At 38.5% G+C, this 22,057-nt stretch overlaps 1 protein-coding gene across 2 annotated transcripts in view; it reads left to right on the forward strand.

Moving 5' to 3' along the window:
* TASP1 (taspase, threonine aspartase, 1) overlaps positions 1-22,057 on the forward strand; it is a 265,061-nt gene that overhangs the window by 29,669 nt on the left and 213,335 nt on the right. For both annotated transcript variants that reach the window (XM_010844151.1, XM_010844152.1), the window contains exon 5: positions 13,838-13,958. In XM_010844151.1, coding sequence (XP_010842453.1) covers positions 13,838-13,958 — 121 coding nt within the window. The remainder of the gene's footprint in view (positions 1-13,837; positions 13,959-22,057) is intronic.

The following is a 22,057-nucleotide window of genomic DNA, read 5'->3' on the forward strand; positions in this document are numbered from 1 at the left end:
CATCAATTCTTCTGCACTCAGCTTTCTTCACAGTCCAACTCTCACATCCATACATGACCTCTGGAAAAACCATAGCCTTGACTAGATGGACCTTTGTTGGCAAAGTAATGTCTCTGCTTTTTACTATGCTATCTAGGTTGGTCATAACTTTCCTTCCAAGGAGTAAGCGTCTCTTAATTTCATGGCTGCAGTCACCATCTGCAGTGATTTTGGAGCTCCCCCAAAATAAAGTCTGCCATTCTTTCCACTGTTTCCCCATCTATTTCCCATGAAGTGATGGGACCAGATGCCATGATCTTCGTTTTCTGAATGTTGAGCTTTAAGCCAACTTTTTCACTCTCCACTTTAATTGTCATCAAGAGGCTCTTTAGTTCTTCACTTTCTGCCATAAAGGTGGTGTCATCTGCATATCTGAGGTTATTGATATTTCTTCCGGCAATCTTGATTCCAGCTTGTACTTCTTCCAGCCCCGCGTTTCTCATGATGTACTCTGCATAGAAGTTAAATAAACAGGGTGACAATATACAGCCTTGATGGACTCCTTTCCCTATTTGGAACCAGTCTGTTGTTCCATGTCCAGTTCTAACTGTTGCTTCTTGACCTGCATACAGATTTCTCAGGAGGCAGGTCAGGTGGTCTGGTATTCCCATCTCTTGAAGAATTTTCCACAGTTTATTGTGATCCACACAGTCAAAGGCTTTGGCATAGTCAATAAAGCAGAAATAGATGTTTTTCTGGAACTCTCTTTTTCGATGATCCAGTGGATGTTGGCAATTTGATCTCTGGTTCCTCTGCCTTTTCTAAAACCAGCTTGAACATCTGGAAATTCATGATTCATGTACAGTTTAAGCCTGGCTTGAAGAATTTTGAGCATTACTTTAGTAGCGTGTGAGATGAGTGCAATTGTGTGGTAGTTGGAGCATTCTTTGGCATTGCCTTTCTTTTGGACTGGAATGAAAACTGACCCTTTTCTGTCCTGTGGCCACTGCTGAGTTTTCCAAATTTGCCTGGATATTGAGTGCAGCACTTTCACAGCATCATCTTTCAGGATTTGAAATAGCTCAACTGGAATTCCTGGGAGAAGGAAATGGCAACCCACTCCAGTATTCTTGCCTGGAGAATCCCGGGGACAGAGGAGCCTGGTGGGCTGCTCTCTATGGGGTCGCACAGAGTTGGACACGACTTTGCAGCAACTGGAATTCCATCACCGCCAGTAGCTTTGTTCATAGTGATGCTTCCTAAGGTGCACTTGACTTCACATTCCAGGATGTCTGGCTCTAAGTGAGTGATCACACCATCATGATTATTTGGGTTGTGAAGATCTTTTTTGTACACTTCTTCTGTGTATTCTTGCCACCTCTTCTTCTTCTGCTTCTGTTAGGTCCATACCATTTCTGTCCTTTATTGAGCCTATCTTTGCATGATTTCCTTTGGTATCTCTGATTTTCTTGAAGATTTCTCTAGTCTTTGCCTTTGTATTGTTTTCCTCTATTTCTTTGCGTTGGTCACTGAGGGAGGCTTTCTTATCTCTCCTTGCTATTCTTTGGAACTCTGCATTCAGATGTTTATATCTTTCTTTTTCTCCTATGCGCTTCATTTCTCTTCTTTTCACAGATATTTGTAAGGCCTCCTCAGACAGCCCTTTTGCTTTTTTGCATTTCTTTTTCTTCGGGATGATCTTGATCCCTGTCTCCTGTTACAGTGTCATGAACCTCCGTCCATAGTTCATCAGGCACTCTATCAGATCTAATCCCTTCAATCTATTTCTCACTTCCACTTTATAATCTTAAGGGATTTGATTTAGGTCATATCAGAATGGTCTGGTGGATTTCCCTACTTTCTTCAGTTTAAATCTGAATTTGGCAATAAGGAGTTCATGATCTGAGCCACAGTCAGCTCCTGGTCTTGTTTTTGCTGACTGGATAGAGCTTCTCCATCTTTGGCTGCAAAGAATATAATCAGTGTGATTTTGGTATTGACCATCTGGTGATGTCCATGTGTAGCGTCTTCTTTTGTGTTGTTGGAAGAGGGTGTTTGCTATGACCAGTGCATTCTCTTGACAAACCTCTATTAGCCTTCGCCCTGCTTCATTCTGTACTCCAAGGCTAAATTTGCCTGTTAGTCCAGATGTTTCTTGACTTCCTACTTTTGCATTCCAATCCCCTATAATGAAAAGGACATCATGTTTGGGTGTTAGTTCTAGAAGGTCTTGTAGGTCTTCATAGAACCATTCAGCTTTGGCTTCCTCAGCATTACCAGTTGGGGCATATACTTGGATTACCATGATATTGAATGGTTCGCCATGGAAACAAACAGAGGTCATTCTGTCATTTTTGAGATTGCATCCAAGTACTGCATTTCAGACTCTTTTGTTGACCATGATGGCTACTCCATTTCTTTCAAGGGATTCTTGCCCACAGTAGTAAATAAAATGGTCATCTGCATTAAATTCACCCATTCCAGTCCATTTTAGTTTGCTGATTCCTAAAATGTCAATATTCACTCTTGTCAACTCCTGTTTGACCACTTCTACTTTGCCTTGGTCATGGACCTAACATTCCAGGTTCCTATGCAATATTGCTCTGTATAGCATTGGACCTTGCTTCCATCACCAGTCATATCTGCAATGGAGGGTGTTTTTGCTTTGGCTCCATCTCTTCATTCTTTCTGGAGTTATTTCTCCACTGATCTCCAGTAGCATATTGGGCACCTAGTGACCTGGGGAGTTTATCTTTCAGTGTCCTCTCTTTTTGCCTTTTCATGTTGTTCATGGGGTTCTCAAGGCAAGAATACTGAAGTGGTTTGCCATTCCCTTCTCCAGTGGACCACATTTTGTCAGAACTCTCCACCATGACCCATCCATCTTGGGTGGCCCTACATGGCATGGCTCACAGTTTCATTGAGTTAAAGAAGGCTGTGGTCCATGTGATTAGATTGGTTAGTTTTTTGTGATTGTGGTTTTCTGTCTGCTGTCTCATGGAGAACTCTGGGGTAAAACCTTTTCTGAAATGGAATCATGCAGTATGTATCCTTTTGTGTCTGCTTTTTTTGTTTAATTGAGGTGAAATTCATAGAACACAAAATTAGTCATTTTAAAGTAAATAATTCAGTGGTATTAAGACATTCATAATATTGTGCTACCACCACGTCTGTCTTGTTTTGAAATAGTTTTCTCTCCCCAAAGGGAATCTTATACCAGTTAAACAGTTACTCTGTATTCCCTCCTCCCCATCCTCTGGCAACCACCAATCTTCATTAACTCTCTGGATTTACCTGTTGTGGATATTTCATGTAAATGGAATCATACAATATGGGACTTTTTGGATCTTCTTTCACTTAGCGTGTTTTCAAGGTTCTTCCGCATTATGGCCTGGATCATATCAGTGTGTCATTCATCTTTGTGCAGTATTATTCAACACTGTTCATGTGTATACCACGATTTGTTTATCCATTCATCCACCGATGGACATTTGATTGGTTTCCGCTCTTTTGCTGTAAAAGGGGTTGGCTATGAATAGTGAACAGTGTTACTGTGAGCATTCCCATACAAGTGTGTATTTGTCAAGTTATCGAGTCGTACGGCAATTCTGTATTTAGCTTTTTGTGAAATCACCAAACTGTTTCCATGACAGCGGAACCATTTTACACTGCCCACAATGATGTACCGTAGTTTTTGTTTTTGTGATTATAACAAACCTCATGGGTACAAAGTGGTACCTCATTGTGATCATGATTTTTTTCTCTATGAATAATGATGTTGACTGTCTTTTTCTGTGCTTGCCGACCATTTGTATATCTTCGTATACATGTCTATTGAAGTCTATTTAAGTCCTTTTCACATTTTATAATTTGGTTGTTTTTTGGTTAATATTGTTGACAATTATAGGAGTTTTTCATATATTATTGATGCTGTACTGCTGTTGCCTATTTGTCAGTCTGAAATTACATCAAAATGAACACTTGAAAAATAAATTGTAATTACTCCACCAACTACTTCCTATCTCCTGTCCTGTTTTGTTTTTCTTCATCATGTTTACTGCTCATATGCCATCTAATTTATTTAGTTTCTTATAGTCTGTCTCAGCTAGAATGAGCTTCCATCTGGGCAAGGAAATTTTTCTGTTACGCTCACTGCCATATCACCGTGGGTTAGGTCAAAGATTAATAAACCATGACCTGAAAGCCAAATCTGGACTGTTGCCTGTTTTTGAATGGTCTGAAAACTGAGAATGTTGTTTTTTTTTTTTAATGGTTGAAATGAAGTCAGAAGAAGAATAATATTTCCTGACACCAGAAAATTATATGAAATTCAAATTTCAGTGTTTATAATGAAGTTTTACTGGAACACAGCCAAGTTCATTCACTTGTGTATTTTCTCTGGCTGCTTTTCATGCTCTAGAGGCAGAGTTGAGTAGTCGTAGAGTTGTCTGTGTGGCCTGCAAAGCCTGAGCTATGTAACAGAGCTGACTCTTTACAGCAAGATTTGCCTGGCACATAAAGGAACAATAAATATTTGTTGGATGAATGAATGAATCTTAGCCTGTACTACCACAGAGGAATCCAAATTGGAAATCTTTCAACAAATCAGTCTTGAAAATTTGAGCTTAATTGGCTGCTTAATAAAAATATCCCCAAATGATTTTTTTGTAATACATTTTTCATTGGCTTCCATTCATTCTGTAAATAATGAGAATTGATGATGAAATACCAAGGAATTTGTAATTTTTAGGATAGTGTCAGGTAGGGTAGGCTTATTGTACAAATTTTACAAGTGTTAGTTTGAAAACCACTATAACAACACAGTATACATCCTGTTTTTACTATTCTGTTTTTAAAAGTTTCAAGGAATAGTTTGTTTAAGAAGCTGTTTCATCTTTTTTCTGTTTCTCGTCAGCATTAGACTAATAATGCTGCTACCTGCTTACTAATGAAGGTTGTCATAAAAATGATTTTGATGTCTTAGCATAACTTAATTTTGAATAAGACAGTGTATTATCACATAGTTTCATTCTGCTGTTGAATTTGCCCTTGGATTACAGGGTATGAATACTAACATATTAGTAATTTCCTGTAAATGTCTAAGTTCTCCTTAAAGGAAGATTGGAAATTGGACAAACATAAATCATTTTATATAAAAATTATTTTATAATGTTCCAGTCTAGTTTTTGTACAGCATTTGAAAACTAAATTGTTTGCATCTGTGAGAACTGTTAATAGAGGTCTTATAATAGATCCCCAGAGGTTGAGTGTACCCCATAGTCCTGCAAACAGTTCTTATTTTATGCTTTCAGCAAAGGACATTAAATGGGTAATACAGGTTGTGGTTTATAGTGAAAGAGTAATGCTTTGCAGATCTTTGCCTTGGCTTGGTGTTTCCAAATTTCATTACTCAGACAGGGTTTCCGTGTCATGGTGGGGTGTAGCTCCTGACTTGCCTCTTGGCCTTCTCGTCCTCTCTCTGCTGGGTTAAGCAGTCAAAGGGATCTTGCTTTTTATAGCTTTGTCTCCTTTGAAAGTTAGAAGTAAGTTTGAAAAATATTTTGCTTTTAAATGTTATCTTTTAGGAGGTGAAATTCTATTTCCTAAAGTTATTTCACTTCTCTTGTTTAAACTGTGAAAGGGATGGATTCTTAACACTCTATGACATTTTTTTCTGTCATTTCTCTATAGAGTAACCTGCAAAAATGAGTATCAGCTTCCTTAGGGATTATAGTTCACAGTGATGAGTTATTCTATTTATTTATGTTTGTAATTAACTCCTATTCATTCTGCAAATATTTATTGAGTACCTACTGTGTGCCAAGTATTACTTTTGACATTGGGATAAAATACCTAAAAAGACAAACTATTGTATTTATGGGGCTTCCATTCTATGGGGAGAATTAGACAATTATGTATAATGTCAACAAGTAAAAAGTACCCTAAAGAAAAATCAGAGAAAAAATTGTTAGGTCAGGTCAGGGAAATGCTAAGTCAGATTTGCAGGGACTTACCTGCCCAGATTTGCATGGGCTTCCCTGGTGGCTCAAACAGTAAAGCATCTGCCTGCAATGTGGGAGACCTGGGTTCAATCCCTGGGTCGGAAAGATTCCCTAGAGAAGGAAATAGCAACCCACTCCAGTACACTCGCCTGGAAAATTCCATGGACTGAGGAGCCTGATAGGCTACAGTCCATGGGGTTGCAAAGAGTTGGACACGACTGAGTGACTTCACTTGCCCAGAAGATGTCATGTAAACAAAATAGGGGAGAAAGCCATGTAGAGAGTTTGGGGAATGGAGTCTTGGGTTTGAAGGGAAAGTACCCCACCCCATTTTATTCTTCTTTCTGGTACTTATCACGTGGGGTATCAGCTATTTATACATGAGTACAAATGGTACACACATATGTTTCTATACACACACGTGTGCAGTCTTTATTTGTTGATTCTTCCCTTGCTATCAGTTCAGTTCAGTTCAGTTGCTCAGTCGTGTCCGACTCTTTGCGATGCCATGAATCACAGCACGCCAGGCCTCCCTGTCCATCACCAATTCCCGGAGTTTACCCAAACTCATGTCCATCGAGTCAGTGATGCCATCCAGCCATCTCATCCTCTGTCATCCCCTTCTCCTCCTGCCCCCAGTCCCTCCCAGCATCAGGGTTTTTTCCTCACTAAGCTCAGCATTTCAAAATGGAAAAGCCTGCAGGTGTGAGTGCTCCTCCTGTGCTCCGGGAGGTGCAAGGAGGTCTTGCGGTTGTGTGGTGCACAGGGAGAGAAGAGGGGCAGAGCCTGGGTCATGCAGGCCCTGGTAAATCTTGGAAAGTGAGACTTCAGATTTTATTCTCAAGTGTGACAGGACATTGTAGGTTTTTGAATAGGGGAATAACAGGATTTTAAAAAAGGTTCTCTAGTTACTCACTGGATATGATTGCTAGTTGTATAAAGTGATTCAGCTCAGAAAATCAACAACAAATGACCATGTAGAAAGCCTATGTACATTATAAGGGGAAGGTTAGTATATGTGGTGATCAGTTTATACTGAATGATAGGTACACGTTTTTGTCAATTTCATTGTAATTTGCATACAACAAAACTCAACAATTTTTTAAGTGTACAGTTTGATGAGTTTTGACAAAAGTAGCTACCAATGTAACTACCAATGCAGTCTTGACATAAAACATCTTCATTGCCTGCAAAGTTTTCTCATAACGTCTATCTGCAGTGGATTCCCCTCCTCTCAGTGGCCCCTGACAATTACTATCTCTCCTTTTAATCCCAGTTTGGCCTTTGCTAGGATTTGGTATACATAGAATCATACATTAAGTGGCCTTCTGTGAGTGGCTTCTTTCACTTAGTATAATGCTTTTGCGATTCCTCCAAATTGTTGGCTGTATTAGAAATTTGTTCCTTTTGTTGCTGAACAGAATTTCATTGTATTGGTACATCACAATTTGTTTATCCCTTTCCCAGTTGATGAGCATTTGTATTGTCCTGTGTTTGGCTGTTCTGATTAAAGCTGATATGAACATTTTCATTTAAGTCTTTATGTGGACATATGCTTTCATTTTTCTTGGATAAATAGTTACGAGTAGAATTGCTGGATCTATGGTAAATGTATGCTTAACTTTAAAGAAACTGCCAAACTCTTTGCTATTTTTATTCTCACTAGCAGTGTATGAGGGTTACAGTTGCTCTACATTCTTGCCAAAACTCACTATTGTTGGCCTTTTAAATTTAACCATTTTAGTGGTATTTTGTGGTTTTAGTTTGCATTCCCTAATGACTAATGCTCTTATGCATCTTTTAATGTATTATTTGCAATCTGTAGATGAAACTGTTTGCCCATTAAAAATTTTGGATTGTTTTACTGTGTTGTATGATTTTTTTATGTACTGGATACAAGTCCGTTACCTTTATGTTTTATAAAATTTTTCTCCCAGACTGTGGCTTGATATTTTTAAAATAAATCTTTAATTTTAGAACAGTTTTAGATTTACAGACAACCTGAGAAAATAGTTCAGAGAATTTCAGTATACCCAATACCTGATTAGCATCTACATTAGTATGATACATTTTTAACAATTAATGAACCTATATTGACACGTTATGTTTAACTAAAGTCCATACTTTATTCAGATTTCCTTTATACCTAATGTGAAAATCTTTCTTTGCATCAGAGTTTTTACCTTTGATTATTATATTTTTCATCTCTAGATGTTTATTTTTTTATGGCTTCCTTTTTTTCCCTTCTTCTTGTTTTCCTATATCTGCTTGAACATACAGTTTAACATTGTTAGTTAACATTAGAATTGTTTGCTAATTCTATCAACTGTCATCTCTAGGTCTGTTTTTATTGTTTTAATAACTTCTTCTGGTTATGAGCCATAGTTTTATGCTTATTTGCATGCTGGTCATCTTTGTTTTTTTTTAAACATGGTGAGTTTTACATCTTTGGAAGTTGGATATTGTAGTATTTCTTCAAATATTGTAGGACTTTGTTCTGGGACACTGGTGTTAGTTTAGATTGTTTTGATCCTTCTGTGGCATCGTTAAAACCTTGCTAGTGCACTTCTAGAGTTGCCTCCTTTCTAGGGCTGATTTGGCCCAACTCTTGCCGTTACCTTCTGAGACTTTTCCTGGTGTCCTCACTCGGGCTGGTGGGAGCTGACTTACTCTCCCCTCTGTGAGTGCCGGGAACTGTGTGGCTTCCTCTTTTCTGAGGTTCTTGCGTTGGCCTCGGCAGCCCTCTCGGGCTCTGTAGGCTAGTGCGCCTGGACGGTCAGGGCCCTCTGGGCGTCTGGCATTCTCTCTGGGTCTCTCTCCTTTTTGCATCCGGTACTGCATAGTCAGACTTTACTGGCCTCCATGAACCTCTAACTTTGTCTCCTCAACTTTGGAAGAATTTTGGTTCTTTTTTGTCTTCCTCTTCTTTCTTCTGTGGCCTGAAGAGTATCTCTAGGGATTAATTGGAGGCACCTGATTTGTGTCTTTTTCTCAGGATTATAGTCCTGTGCCACCTATTGAATGGAGTCTGTGTATTTCATATGTTTTGTCTGATTTTCCTAGTTAGGAGGACACATATGATCCCTATTATGGCTTCAGGGTCAGAAGCAGAGGTTTAGTAGACACACTTTTGACATTATAAATGTATTTTGAAGTAGGAGAAATATTTTTGAAAAAAATTGCTTATATTGTTTTTTCTTGTGTATTTTTAAGATATCAAATTTAAGCCATCAGGCAAGAGTCATTTTTAGAATAATTTGGTTTTGTTCACTTTGTGATTTCTAACTTTGTATCCTTGCTCAGTCTCTCAGTCATGTCCAACTCTTTATAATCCCATGGACTATAGCCCACCAGGCTCCTCTGTCCATGAAATTTTCCAGGCAAGAATTCTGCAGTGGGTTCCCATTTCCTCCTCCAGCAGAGCTTCCCAACCCTGGGGTTGAATCCTCTCCTCCTGTGTCTCCTGCGTTATATTTGTATTTATATTTTTATACTATATTCAGTATTATATTCAAATTAAGTTTGTAGTGTGCACGCGCATCTGTGCTGTTATGTCCTACTCTTTGTGACTCCCTAGGAGCTGTAGTCCCCCAGGCTCCTTTGTCCATGGAATTCTCTGGGCAAGAATACTGGAGTTGGGGGATCTTCCCAACCCAGGGATCGAAGCCACGTCTCCTGCATTGGTAGGCGGATTCTTTACCACTGAGCCACCTGGAAAACCCTAATTTTATAGAGCTTATTCATTTTAAAGATTGTTGCAATTGTGTATGTACTGTTATATGTTATATGTGTATTTTGGGAATTACTGAAGCATCCATAAATTTAAATTTAAAGTTTTCTCACATTTCAATTCCTTTCTCACATATTTTGAAAGATATATGTAATTGGCAAGGAGGTTATGTAGAGTTAAAAAAAAAACCTTGAAATACGGTGGTATTCCTGGAGAAGGAATGCAACCATGGGGTCACAAACAGTCAGACATGACTGAGCAACTAACACACACACACACACACACACACACACACACACACACTGTGGTAATTTACTTGTGTTACTTGTACAGTTTCTCTGTTCAGTGTCATAGAGGTTTCTGACTTAGGTTTTTATATTTTTTAATATATGGGTTCAGGTTTTTGAGCACAAGCCACCTGTTCTCCTTGCTTGACCCTGCATTAAACCCTTTCTCTGCTCAAAAAAAAAAGAAAAGAGAAAAAGGAAATAATCTAGGGTAAAAACTCAGTCTTTATCTGTTCTAAACCATAGTCTGTCCTAAATTGGATTTCTTTCCCAAGATTAAGCTGTGAAATGATTTAGGTACACTGTTTACTTGGAAGGCCTTATTCAAACTCGTTACACCTAATTACCCACTTTCTTCCCTTCATCTTAGAAAGTGCTTTTTCTTAATAATGGTTTTATTTGTCTCCCAAGTTTGGAAGTTATGGTCCTTTCCTTCTCTTTCTTCTTCCTTTTCCCTGTTGGAATCATTTCAGACCTATGTTGTCAAAAGGCCTTCCGTTTGGTCTCTCTCATTTCAGTTTCCTCCTCTTCCTTTTCAAATAATATGTGAATATCAGTTAATGTTTCCTTGATCAATATACTTGACCTTTGTTTCTACAGAAAGCTTGAAGAGCCTCTCGTCATTTTCCCAGTCAAGTCCAGATTCTGATGAGTGACATGGAGCGGTCTGTCTCTTTGGCTCCAGCCAACTGTTTTCCCTAAATGTGTCTTCTGTGACTCTGACACTTTATGGCTGCCTACATGTTGCTTCCAGCATATCCACCAAGTGGAATTTTCTGACCAGTCTTTGCTTTTGTGTTATACCTTCTTCAGGAAGACTGCTATTAACGTCTTCATCTCATACTGGCCCGTTTCCTTTTGAGTTCTCAAAATACTTACTGTCTGTATCACTCATTTTCTATTTAATTTTACAATCCCTTTGTGGTTTTTTCCCCTGTCAGCTTATTTGTAAAATCCTATGGACAGTTAGGTTTTCTATTTGCATTAGGACAAAAGCCCTGGTCTCAAATCCCTGACCCCTTTACTCAAGTTATAGGTGTTAACACACATGATGGAGATCTTTGTGTTGTGGTCAGTTTTCCTTGGGTCTGGCAGAAATTCAAGAAACTGGGGACATTTGTAGTTGATTTTGTACATTTGGTGATCTTTAGGTGGATTAAGAATTTCCCTGATTTCCTGGATAGTATTTGTGTTAGCTTAGAACAGAGTTAATTTTCTGGATTGACTGAGATTTCTGACTCAGATGTTCTCTTGCATTGGATGTCCAGTTGACCCATCACCATTTTTGGAAAAAACTTGTTTAGTCACTAAGTCATGTTCAACACTTTGTTACCCCATAGACTGTAGCACACCAGGTTCCCTTGTCCTTCACTATCTCCCAGAGTTTGCTCAAATTCATGTCCGTTGAATCAATCACGTCCATCTCATCCTCTGCTGCCCCCTTCTCCTGTTGCCTTCAATCTTTCCCAGCATCAGGGTCTTTTCCAATGAGTCGCCCTCTCTGCATCAGGTGGCCAAAGTATTGGAGCTTCAGCTTCAGCATCAGTCCTTCCAGTGAATATTCGGGGTTGATTTCCAGGTTTGATCTCCCTCTGTCCAGAGGACTGTCAAGAATCTTCTCTAGCACCATAGTTTGAAAGCATCGGTTGTTTGCTGCTCAGAATTCTTTATGGTCCAATCTCAAATCCATACATGACTACTAGAAAAACTCTAGCTTTGACTATACAGACCTTTGTCATGACAAACTACTCCAGTATTCTTTCCATGAGAACCCTGATGGGTTGACATTTCTGGACATTTCTAGTGCATTGATCTATATATTTGTCCTTAGCTGTATGTCCATGTCACACTGTCTTGATTACTGTAATTTGTAGTAAGTTATAAAACCTAGAAGTGTGAGCCCTCCAATTTTGTTTTTTTATTTGAAAGATTGTTTTGACTATTCTTTTGTTGTTGTTGTTTGTTTTGTTTTAATTTAAAAAAGAAGCCCCAGTTTTTCCTTAAACCCCATTCGTAGTTTTTCAGGGACAGAAACTCAACATCATCTGCTGACTTCTGACTTTGCACTAGGACATTTCTTAGGAGTTGTCCTGCCAGTCAGCAAGGACCAGACTGTCCACATGTGGTCTAGCTCAAAGGCATCTGGGCCCACCCTGGCAAAGGGGCTTGTGTGATATAGCATGAAGCATTGGATAGATAGCCTAGGACTTCTAGGCCTTGCAAAGTTTAATTGGTACCCACCAGGCCTGGGCCATTTCAGGGACCCTAACGAAGCAAACATTCATCTTCCCTGATGTTCTCTGCTACCCACTAGCCCGTCCACACTGCTCTTAGCTTCTACTTCCATGAATCCATAAACATCAGAAGGCACAATGGCCTGGGCTAAAGCGTAACTCGTGGTTTGGCAGCCTTTGAAAGCTCACCTTTAATCAATATTGAGAAAAGAGAAACAGGGGCTAGGGGCGTGGGGATCCCCAGAGACAATGAGATGACACCCCCCCTTCCCCCCCGCCCCTGTCCAACTCCTAGTATCTGTCTCAGTCGGGGTCCTCATGTGAGAGGATGCTAAGGAAGCTGAAAGTTTAAAACTGCCATCTACCCAGCCCCTTTCTGGCATGTGAGAAAAGCTTCCTAGAACTTTACACAACACTAATGTCTTGACTGTTCTTAATTCCTTGTAGTTCTATATGAATTGTAAAATTAGTTTATCAAATTCTGCAAAAAAAACAGCAGTGAGGATTTGATATGGGATTGTATTGAATCCCATATCAAATATTCCCCAATCCCATACTCCCCAATCCCATACTCTCCAAGTTGGGGAGTATTGCCATCTTAAAGATACTAAGTTTTCTGTTCTATGTACATGGGTCCTTCTTTTGATTCAGGCCTTTAATTTTTTAAAACCATGTTTTATGTACATGTACAAATCTTACACTTCTTTTGTTAAATTTATTCCTAAGTATTTTATTCTTTTTGATGTGATTGTAAGTTGAATTGTGTTCTTAATTTCACTTTCAGATTTTTCATTGCTGATGTACTGAAATACAGTTGGTTTTTGCATATTGAGCTTATATCCCCATTGAACTTTTTTTTATTAGTTCTAATAGTTTTTTAATGGAGATTTTAGGATTTTTTTTGTATACAAGTTCATGTCATCTTCCAAAAGAGGTAATTTTACTTCTTCCTTTCTAATCTGGATGCTTTTTGTTTCTTTTTCTTGCCTAATTATTCTGTCCAGAATATACACTATAATTTTGAATACAAGTGGTGAGACAAGCATTGCAGTGTTGTTCCTGATGCTAGGGGAAAGGGTCTTTCACCATTAATTATGATGTTAGCTCTGGACTTACTTTTATAGATGCCCTTATCATGTTAAGTATAGTCCCTTCTATTTCTAGTTTGTTGAGTGTTTTTCTTATGAAAGCATATTGAATTTTGTCAAATACTTTTTCTTGGTCTATTAATATGATCTTTTTTTTTTTGGTTTTGGTTTTGTTCTGTATTAACATGGTATATTACAGTGAGTTTATTAAACCAGACTTGTTTTCCTGGAATCCCTCTTGTTCATGGTATATAATGCTTCCATATTTTGCTGCATTTTGTTTCCTTGAGGATTTTGGTATCACTATTCATGAGTATATTGATCTGTAGTTTTTGCTCCTTGTCTTTGTCTTGTTTTGGAGTCAGTGTTGTACTGATCTCATACAGTGAGTTGGGAAGTGTTCTTTACCTTCCTAGTGTTTAGAAGAGTTTTTTAAGCATTGGCAACTTTTCTTTAAGACTAATGGTAAATTAAAAAAAAGACTAATGGTATTTTAATTTTTGTTTTTATCTTTTAGGATTCTCCTTTTACAAATGCAGGAATGGGGTCCAATCTGAATCTCTTGGGTGAAATTGAATGTGACGCCAGTATAATGGATGGAAAATCCTTGAATTTTGGAGCTGTTGGGGCACTGAGTGGTATGTAAACATTAAAGCACATTATCTCTACTCTTAAAAAAAACTGAATATTACCATTTCATTCCTCCTAAAGAACAGCCCAGTTGTTTTCATCATTCTTGCTTGTATTAATGTTGAAAACAAACATTTTTTTCTTTTATTGAATTTAAAACATAATATCTTACCTATAGATAGTTTTAAAGAAAACAGTGAAACAGCATATGTCCAAGTCTTTGCTTAGAGTGTGGTCATTCTCCTTCATCCCTGCAAGAGATTACAGACATTTAAAATTGGAATTGGCATATTCCATTAATTTTGCAATTATTTGAATATACTAATAATATATTTTTATTGTTAAAAAATTCAAATGATATAAATAAAATTTACCTTTGATCTTCCAAATCTTTCCTTCCAAAACTCTCCCTGGAGGGTTTAACCAGTAAAATAAAATTCATTTATCTGTATTTATATGTAATAGAAATACAGTTTTGCACATATTCTAAAAAAATAAATGTATTTTGAAACTTTAATGGTAAATTAAAAATAATGATATCAGTTATTATGAAACTTTCTCGTTTTCTTTAAATAGGATGTCTTAGAGATTTTTTAAACATCACTACATATAAAATATATGTAACGTATGGTAGTTCACTTATTGAAGTGAAATATACATGAAGGGCACAGATTTTAAATATAAAGCTTCATGAATTCCTACATGTATATAGCCTTGTAAACCAACACCCAAAATCGAGACGTAAAAGATTTCCGTGTCAAAATAGAAAACCTTTCCAAACTCCCAGACAAGTTCTTTATGCCTCTCCTTAGTTTATATCGCTGGTATTCCCATCCCCCTGCTCCTCCTCCTCCCCAGATTCTGACTTTAGGCACTATAGATTAATTTGCCCTTGGCTCAAATTCATATGAATGGAATCATATCCCTCTGTGTCTGGTTTCTTTTGCTTACTGTTACACCTGTGAGAATGACGTATGATTTGTATCACAATAGTTTTTAAAATTTTGTGGTAGCAGCATTTTGTTGCGTGAGTATATAATAACTTATTTGCTCTCCTCAGTGGATATTTGAATAATTTCTAGTTTTTGACTCTTATGAATAATAATAAAAAAACTGCAGTGCATATTTTTGTACAAGTTTTTTGGTAGACATATGCACTTCCTTCCTTTGAGTATAAACCTAGGATTTAGAATGGTAAGTTTAGATACATATGTGTTTGGCTGCAGTTGAAACTGCCCAGTTTTCGAAAGTAGTTGTTACTTTTATACTCCCACGATTTATGAGCATTTCAGTTACTTGACATCTTTGGCAATGTTTGGTATTGTCACTCTTTTTAAAATGTAGCCATTTGATATGTGTGTAGTGGTATTACTGTTTTAATATGAGTTTCCCTGATGACTAATGAGATTGAGAACATTTTCATATGTCATGGCCATCGAGATATCCTTGTGTACTGTGTTTTTGTTTTTTGTGTACTTTTTATTGGATTTTTAAAATTGATTTGTTGGAGTAATTTTTATATATTTGATATAAATCCTTTGTCAGATACATGTATTGCGAATATCTACTCCCAGCCTGGTTCATCTTTTCAGTCTTCTAATGAGGTTTAAGTTATCAAGTGTTTATGTTATGGCTAATTTTTTTTTTTTTTTGTATTTTAAGAAATCTTTGTCTACCCAGAATTTTGAGGATAGCTTCCTCTTGAAGATAAAAGTTCTATTGTTTTTAACCCTTCATAGTTATGGCACCCAACTCCAGTACTCTTGCCTGGAAAATCCCATGGATGGAGGGGCCTTGTAGGCTGCAGTCCATGGGGTCGCCAAGAGTCGGACACGACTGAGCGACTTCACTTTCACTTTTCACTTTCATGCTTTGGAGAAGGAAATGGCAACCCACTCCAGTGTTCTTGCCTGGAGAATCCCAGGGACGGGGGAGCCTGGTGGGCTGCCGTCTATGGGGTCACACAGAGTCGGACACGACTGAAGCGACTTAGCAGCAGCAGCAGCAGTCAGCTTTCTTATGAAGTTCGGATTTATTTTACAGTAGGTGAAGTCGGAACCAACATTAATTTTTTTCCCTCTTATGAATATCCAGATGGCTTATTGCCATTGTCAGTAGAAAGGATAATCCTTTCCTCCGAAGAGTGTTGGCAGATCAGATGACTGTATGTGTAGCGGTTTGTCTCTATCCCTTCTATTCCATCGTTCTGTCTGTTGTGCTATTGCCGGTGCCATACCGTCTTCATTACTATCGCTTGACATTGTGTCTTGATAGTCTGGTTGTATAAGATTTCCAGCTTCCTTTTTTCCCCTTTATAGTTGTATTGGCTATTTTTCAATTTATGGCATTTTCATAAAATTGTTAGGATCAACTTGTCAGTGTTCATAATAAACCCCTGCTGAGACTGTGATTGGTATTGCATTGAATATATATATAGAACCATATGTGGACAACTGACATCTTAATAATATTGCATCTTTCTGTTGTGAACATAGAATGTGTACATCTATGTAAGTAATGTTTACTTTTCTCAGCAATATTTATGGTTTTTAATATAGATATCTTATACATCTGCTATTAGATTTATTCCAGATATTTTTTTATGGCTGTTATAAGTATATATTTTAAAATATTAGTATCCAATTATTTTTGTATTTAGAAATACAGTTGAGGTTTGTGTATTGGATTTATATTCAGTGGTCTTGATAACTTTGTTAATTCAAGCAGTTAGAAAAATAAATTTCTTTCATAATTTCTGTATACACAGTCACACCATCTGTGAATCATGACAGTTTTGCCTTTTCCGTTCCAGTATTTAACATTTTTGTTTTTACCCTGCATTATTGCTCTGGCTCTGGCGCAGTGCAGTACTGAGCACAAGTGATGGTAGTGCACATCCTGGTTTTGTTCCTGGCCTCAGAGGGGACTCTGAGCTGTTTCACCATACTGTGTGCTGCCAGCTATACGATTTCCATAAAAGCTCTTCATCAGATTGAGGACGTTTCTTTCTAGTCTTAGTTTACTGATAGTTTACAATACCCATTTTTATTTTAAATGGGTATTGAATATTAAGTGTTTTTCTGCATCTTTGACTCTTATTCTTTATTTTGTACGTATAAAATTTATGATTTTTTTTTAAAATGCTAAACCAACTTTTCATTCCTGGCATAAAGTCTTCCTGTATGAATTTTTTATCTTGTTTTTTACATCCACTGGGTTTGATTTCCTAATGTTTAAGATTTTGACATCTATGTTCATGCAATGATCAGGTTTAATTTTACTTAACTTAAAATATTCTCTTTAGATTTTGGAATCATGTTTGGCTGGCTCTATAAAATGAGTTGGGTTTTTTTTTTCCTCCTCTATTCTTTGAAAGGGTATGCATACAATTGGAATGATTTCTAAAAATTATTTGGAAGCATTCATTGGTTATTTTGAGTTACTGGAATTTTCTTTGTGGAAAGTTTTAAATACATGGGTTTCAATTTTCTTACCAGTTATATGACTATCTATATTTTTCTTATGTGTATTTTCCAAGGAATTTGTCTTTTTAAAATGAATTGTCAGCTTTGTTTGCTTAAACATTTTATTGACTTCTGGTTTAATGTCACTGTCATCAGAGAACATAGTCTGAAACATTCCAACCCCTTGAAACTTCTTGAGACTTACTTTGTGGCTCTGCTTATGGTGTATTTTAATGAATGCTCCATATGAACTTCCAAACAGTATTATGTAGTTGTTGGGTATGTTTTCTATGTATATCAATTAGGTCAGTTTACTTACACATTTGTTGTAATCTTCTGTATCTCTTCTGATTTTTGTGATAGGTATGCAGAGCATTTCAATTAGTTTTAATTTCTTTTATTATGAGATATTATTAGCATTTAATGAAATTTCATATTTTTCAAGGCCATTAGCATTTCTCTGCTTACACTTCTTGTGTGGCTTGCCACTTAACCCTGTTTATAATGTGCTTTATCATATTGGAACTTAAATTTTTATTTGTCAAACTTATTATTCTCCTTTTTATGGCTTTTGCATTTCTTTTTTTTGTTTGTTTTTCTTTTTTTTTTTTTTTGGCTTTTGCATTTCTTAAGGTTTTCAGTTCAGTTCAGTTCAGTCCCTCAGTTGTGTTCGACTCTTCGCGACCCCATGGACTGCAGCACGCCAGGTCTCCCTGTCCATCACCAACTCCCAGAGTTTACTCAGACTCATGTCCGTTGATTGGTGATGCCATCCAACTATCTCATACTCTGTCATCCCCTTCTCCTCCTGCCTTCTATCTTTCCCAGCATCAGGGTCTTTTCGAAGGAGTCAGTTCTTCACATCAGGTGGCCAAAGTATTGGAGTTTCAGCTTCAGCATCAGTCCTTCCAATGAATATTCAGGGCTGATTTCCTTTGGGAGAAGGCAGTGGCACCCCACTCCAGTACTCTTGCCTGAAAAATCCCATGGACTGAGGAGCCTGGTAGGCTGCAGTCCATGGGGTCGCTAAGAGTCAGACACGACTGAGCGACTTCACTTTCACTTTTCACTTTCATGCATTGGAGGAGGAGATGGCAACCCACTCCAGTGTTCTTGCCTCAAGAATCCCAGGGACAGCGGGGCCTGGTAGGCTGCCATCTATGGGGTCGCACAGAGTCGGACACGACTGAAGCGACTTAGCAGCAGCAGCAGCAGATTTCCTTTAGGATGGACTGGTTGGATCTCCTTGCAGTCCAAGGGACTCTCAAGAGTCTTCTCCAACACCACAGTTCAAAAGCATCAATTCTTCGGTGCTCAGCTTTCTTTGTACTCCAATTCTCATATCCATACATGACTACTGGACAAACCATAGCTTTGACTAGATAGACCTTTGTTGGCACAGTAATGTCTCTGCTTTTTAATATTATGTCTAGGTTGGTCATAACTTTCTTCCAAGGAGCAAGTGTCTTTTAATTTCATGGCTGCAGTCACCATCTACAGTGATTTTGGAGCCCCCAAAATTAAAATCTGACACTGTTTCCCCATCTATTTGCCATGAAGTGATAGGACTGGATGCCATGATCTTAGTTTTCTGAATGTTGAGCTTTAAGTCAACTTTTTCACTCTCCTCTTTCACTTTCATCAAAAGGCTCTTTAGTTCTTCACTTTCTGCCATAAGTATGGTATCATCTCATATCTGAGGTTATTGATATTTCTCCCGGCAATCTTGATTCCAGCTTGTGCTTCATCCAGCCCAGCATTTCTTATGACATACTCTGCATAGAAGTTAAATAAGCAGGGTGACAATTTATAGCCTGATGTACTCATTTTCCTATTTGGAACCAGTCTGTTGTTCCATGTCCAGTTCTAACTGTTGCTTCCTGACCTGCATACAGGTTTCTCTAGAGGCAGGTCCGGTGGTCTGGTATTCCCATCTCTTGAAGAATTTTCCACAGTTTATTGTGATCCACACAGTCAAAGGCTTTGGGATAGTCAATAAAGCAGAAATAGATGATTTTCTGGAACTCTTTTGCTTTTTCAGTGACCCAACAGATTTTGGCAGTTTGATCTCTGGTTCCTTTGCGTTTTCTAAATCCAGCTTGAACATCTGGAAGTTCATGGTTCAAGTACTGTTGAAGCCTGACTTAGAGAATTTTGATCATTACTTTGCTAGTGTGTGAGATAAGTACAATTGTGCAGTAGTTTGAACATTCTTTGGCATTGCCTTTCTTTGGGATTGGCATGAAAACTGACCTTTTTCAGTCCCGCGGCTACTGCTAAGTTTTCCAAATTTACTGACATATTGAGTGCAGCACTTTCACAGCATCATCTTTTAGGATTTGAAATAGCTCAACTGCAATTCCATCACCTCCATGAGCTTTGTTCATAGTGATGATTCCTAAGGGCCAATTGACTTCAGATTCCTTGATGCCTGGCTCTAGGTGAGTGATCACACCATCGTGGTTATCTGGGTCGTGAAGATCTTTTTTGTACAGTTCTTCTGTGTGTTCTTGCCACCTCTTCTTAATATCTTCTGCTTCTGTTAGGTCCATACGTGTCTGTCCTTTGTTGTGACCATCTTTGCATGAAATGTTCCCCTGGTATCTCTAATTTTCTTGAAGAGATCTCTAGTCTTTCCCATTCTATTGTTTTCCTCTATTTCTTTGCACTGATCATTGAGGAAGGCATTTTTATCTCTCCTTGCTATTCTTTGGAACTCTGCATTCAAATGGGTACATCTTTCCTTTTTTCCTTTGCCTTTTGCTTCTCTTCTTTTCATAGCTCTTTGTAAGGCCTCTTCAGACAACCCTTTTGCCTTTTTGCCTTTCTTTTTCTTGGGGATGGTCTTGATCACTGTATCCTGTACGATGTCACAAACCTCCGTCCGTAGTTCTTCAGGCACTCTGTCTATCAGATCTAATCCCTAGAATCTATTTGTCACTTCTACTATATAATCGTAAGGGATTTGATTTAGGTCATACCTGAATGGTCTCTTGGTTTTCCCTACTTTCTTCAACTTAAGTCTGAATTTGGCAATAAGGAGTTCATGATCTGTGCCACAGTCAGCTCGCAGTCATAACTGTAAGTCCATCACTTACATATTCTTCAAATGTATGTGTAATTTATTTTTTGTTGGCTTCTTGAATGCATTGTTTGTTGATCAGTTTCTGAAGTGATCAACAAATTGTCCCTGTATAGTTTATTGAGCAATAATAGTAAGGATAATAACAACAACCATTTATTGGATGACTGTTACCATGGATTATTCTCCAGTAGTTCATGTGTGTTAAATCATTTAGTGCCCAGAAAAGCTTTCTGAGATCAATACTTTTATCCCCACTTTATAGTTGAGGAATCTGAGACACAGGAGAGATTTAGCAATTTGTCCAAGTTTATTGTATCAGACTGGGTCCAGCTAGGAGACAGATACTACACAGCAGTTTGAACTGGAGAAGCTTAATGTAAAGAGCAAAGGGGAAATACACATGTAAGGGAAATGTGGAAGGAAGTTCACACCTCACTGAACAAGGTGTGGCTGCAGCCTGCTGTCTGGCAGAGAGGTTGTTGGGTTACCCAGGCCGTATTCCTGTGGGAGCAGAAACCGTCCTGTGGGGCTCAGACTGGCAGGTGGGCACACAGAGCTCAGGAAGCTGTGGGAGGTAAACCTCTGTTCCTAGGATGATGACTAGGGTTTTGGCTCTCTAGACAGCCAGCCCCACAGGATCCTTTGCTATGTGTGGGACTGAGGAGAAGGTGTGGGATCCATGACTATGGTCCTTTTCTTTCTGGGGCTGTCCGCTGTGCTGCCGTGGCCTGAGTCAGGAGTTGGGGAAAACATGTGGTGGGCAAATGCTGGAGGAAGCTGCACCCCGCAGCACTTGGCGCTGGAGAGAGCCGTGTGGGTCACGTAGTGTGAATGCCTGTGAGCTCCCGGAGCCCGGCCGCTGCGTTGTATCTCCAGTGCCCTCTCCTGACGAAGCTGAGCCGTGTGCCAGCTGGCCACAGCTGCATGGTTAGATGGCCCATGCCCACTTTTACCCATCAGGCAACCAAGGGTGCATTTATAGCTGCAAAGCAACCCGTTGATAGCTGGTACTGTTATAAAGCAGTCTGACCCCCATCACTCTGTGTTCTGTCCGCCTCTCACAGACAGTCCATCCTTTCCTACATTTGAAGTACTGTCTGTATTACGTATTAAATATCCTCATTCACACATGTCTGTATCTCAACTTTAGCTTTATTCTGTTCCATTGATATATTTGTCTATTTTGTACACAAACCACACTCAATTACAGTAGCTTTGAATAAGAAATGGTATTTTGTAAAATGAGTGCCTCTTAATTTTTTTTTTTTTTACAAAGTTTACCTGGTGAATTTAAGAGTCAGTTTTTCATATATCATAGAGGTCCTTTTGCGGAGAAGGCAATGGCACCCCACTCCAGTACTTTTGCCTAGAAAATCCCATGGATGGAGGAGCCTGGTAGGCTGCAGTCCATGGGGTCACTAGAGTCAGACACGACTGAGCAACTTCACTTTCACTTTTCACTTTCATGCATTGGAGAAGGAAATGGCAACCCACTCCAGTGTTCTTGCCTGGAGAATCCCAGGGACGAGGGAGCCTGGTGGGCTGCCGTCTATGGGGT

The sequence above is a fragment of the Bison bison genome, unplaced genomic scaffold (assembly GCF_000754665.1).
Source record: "Bison bison bison isolate TAMUID 2011002044 unplaced genomic scaffold, Bison_UMD1.0 scf7180017864196, whole genome shotgun sequence".
NCBI classification, from domain to species: Eukaryota; Metazoa; Chordata; class Mammalia; order Artiodactyla; family Bovidae; genus Bison; species Bison bison.